Genomic DNA, 2,344 nt, shown 5'->3' with positions numbered 1-2,344 from the left:
CCCCCAAGGGACCCTTTTACATTTATTTCCTTTATTTTTTATTAAACCCAATTATTAATGTTGCAAATTAATTTAAAAAGTGTATTTTTTTATTTTTTTTTATTTTTAAGTTTTATATATTTATATTTTTTGTTTTAATTTTTCTATTTGGGGTATTTATATCTTTTAATGAGATTTATCGCCGAAAAGAGAATATTCCATTCGATTTAACGAGGTTTATTGATGGAATGAGGTTTTTGGTAAGTAAATAGTAGTTTGATGTTGTTGGGTGGTGAACATCATAATTCATGGGGGTATATTGATGGAGCATAGTAGCTCATTGGGGAAAATGTAATTACATACCCCTAGGTTTTAGTATTCGCAGTTAGAATATTATTAATATGTGCAGAATTATCTTTATTTAAATTTTATCTTTTAAGCTTTGTATTTTTTATTTAAAGAGGGCTGATTGTATATAATTAGAAAGTTTGCAACTCTGATAATGAATATTTGAAAAAATAGAGAGATTTCTGTGTATTTTTATCTTTTAAGCTATGAGTAGCCTGTATTCTTTATAGAATTGAAGACACAGTGCTTCTATTCTTTTTATCCACACTTCTCCAGCCGCATCATCCATTCAAGCAAAATAAACTAAAAGGGCAAATTTAGTATGGATTTAGATTTTCCAATGTATGAGCTCCACAACCTGTTTCTTATTACCTAAATTTTTGTAAAATTTGAAAAGTCTAATAATAAGAAATCTCAATCTTACTGAGATCTCTAGTAATTCACTGTTTAAATTGTAAGATAAATTTGGATCTACTGGACAACTTATTCGGATAAGTGGCCCCACTTGAGAGATCATAAATGATCTATAGAGAAAACCAAAGACTTTAGGGAGCAAAAATTGATAGATGACCATAGAAAGCAACCACTGCAAAAATAAAAAGCAAATGAGAATCCTCTTTATTTCCTTTATTTATGAGGCCATAGAATGCCCATAAAGACTCTGGGCAATACAAGAAGAGATAGTTCTCTTTCATCTAGTTTGTTTAGCATTCTTTATTTCTTTCAATTCGTTGTATCTAAGAAAAGAGAGATTTATGGATCCTAGCAACTGAGATTATCACCAGGAGCAACACCCAGTTGGCTACAGTATTGATTGTAATAGTTGATACGAGATTGGACAGCACCAGGGTTTCCACCATTGCATTCAATTGCACCGTTAATCGCCCGAATAGTTGCCCCAAACCCTTGGTTTAGGACTTGGTGACAATTGTTCATCCAAAACCACAAGGCTGTTTTAAATGAAATAACGACATCTGTGGCCACTGTTTCAGGAGAGTTTAATCCGTCGAACCCAATGCTATTTCCAGCTGCTCCGTAGTTGTAATTCCAGGTTAGCTGAAGTGGTCCACGGCCAAAGTATTTTTTGGCTGGGTTGCATGGATACTGTGTGTTACTCTCGTCACAGTAGTCCTGGGAAGCACCATTTATCTCTTCTATGTAGCACAGAGCTGCCACAAACACAAACAGTTTGCTTTAATATGTGATTCTATAAAGAATTAAACTTTGGCCCGGATGGTCTACAAAATGTCCCTTTTACAGCCCTCAATTAACAATTGCCACATTAGCTAAATCACAACAATTGCACAGAATTAAAATAAAACCACATTCATTGAATGATAAAAAGAGAAAGAAGAAAAGAGAAAGAAGAAAAGGGGGTCTTGCAGAAACAGCCATGGCCGTGACCCACAGCTGGCCCGGCCTTTAGGGTGATAAAATCCCTAAGGGTTAACTTTTCACCTCTATGTTTTAGTTTTGAATCAAAAAACGAGTTTTGAGTCATTAGAAACAAGTTTTGAGGTATTAGAAACGGATTTTAAGGCATTAGAAACGAATTTTAGGCATTATAAATGGGTTTTGAGGTGGGTCACAGTAGGTTTGAATTGGGTCATGGCGGATTTGAGGCTTAGACATGTGGGTCACGCCCCACATCGTGGGTCTCTGGGTTCGCCAGTGATTTTTTTTTTTTCCTTTTCTTTTTCTTTTTCGTTTTGATTGGATGTAGGTGATCTCAATTTTATTTTTTGCATTTTTGTTAAATGGATGATGTGGCAATTGTTGATTGGGGGCTGTAAAAAGGGCCTTTTGCAAAGCATCCGGACCATAGATGCTCTCTTCTTTAATTTCTTTTCAGAGTGTAATATATAGCTCAAGTTGCACATCCCATTGAAATCCTTTGCGAATTACTTGGTAATAATTTATGTACATAGGCGTTTTCATTCCAATTAAATAAATCATATATAAACAATAATCTTTTATGCAATCATATGTACTACTTGATATGTAATTTATCTGGTCA

General features: G+C 34.3%; 1 protein-coding gene across 1 annotated transcript; it reads right to left on the bottom strand.

The window, feature by feature from the left end:
* Positions 1-1,089: 1,089 nt before the first annotated feature.
* LOC132161928 (chitinase 4-like) lies at positions 1,090-1,610 on the bottom strand. The gene is made up of 2 exons (XM_059572186.1): positions 1,586-1,610; positions 1,090-1,496 (listed from the first exon to the last, which is right to left on the bottom strand). The coding sequence occupies exons 1-2, from the start codon at positions 1,608-1,610 to the stop codon at positions 1,090-1,092; spliced, it is 432 nt and encodes a 143-aa protein (XP_059428169.1).
* Positions 1,611-2,344: the final 734 nt, after the last annotated feature.

This window comes from Corylus avellana, chromosome ca1 (assembly GCF_901000735.1).
Source record: "Corylus avellana chromosome ca1, CavTom2PMs-1.0".
Classification (NCBI taxonomy): domain Eukaryota; kingdom Viridiplantae; phylum Streptophyta; class Magnoliopsida; order Fagales; family Betulaceae; genus Corylus; species Corylus avellana.
This window is presented reverse-complemented; position numbering and strand designations above follow the sequence as displayed.

What these genes read in the sequence shown, in the direction of transcription:
- LOC132161928 (XM_059572186.1), bottom strand. Translation starts at nt 1,610, where the DNA reads ATGTGGCAATTGTTAATTGAGGGCT. An exon ending in GCAATTGTTAATTGAGGGCT is followed by an intron (nt 1,497 to 1,585) that starts GTAAAAGGGACA and finishes TGTTTGTGGCAG; the next exon opens with CTCTGTGCTACATAGAAGAG.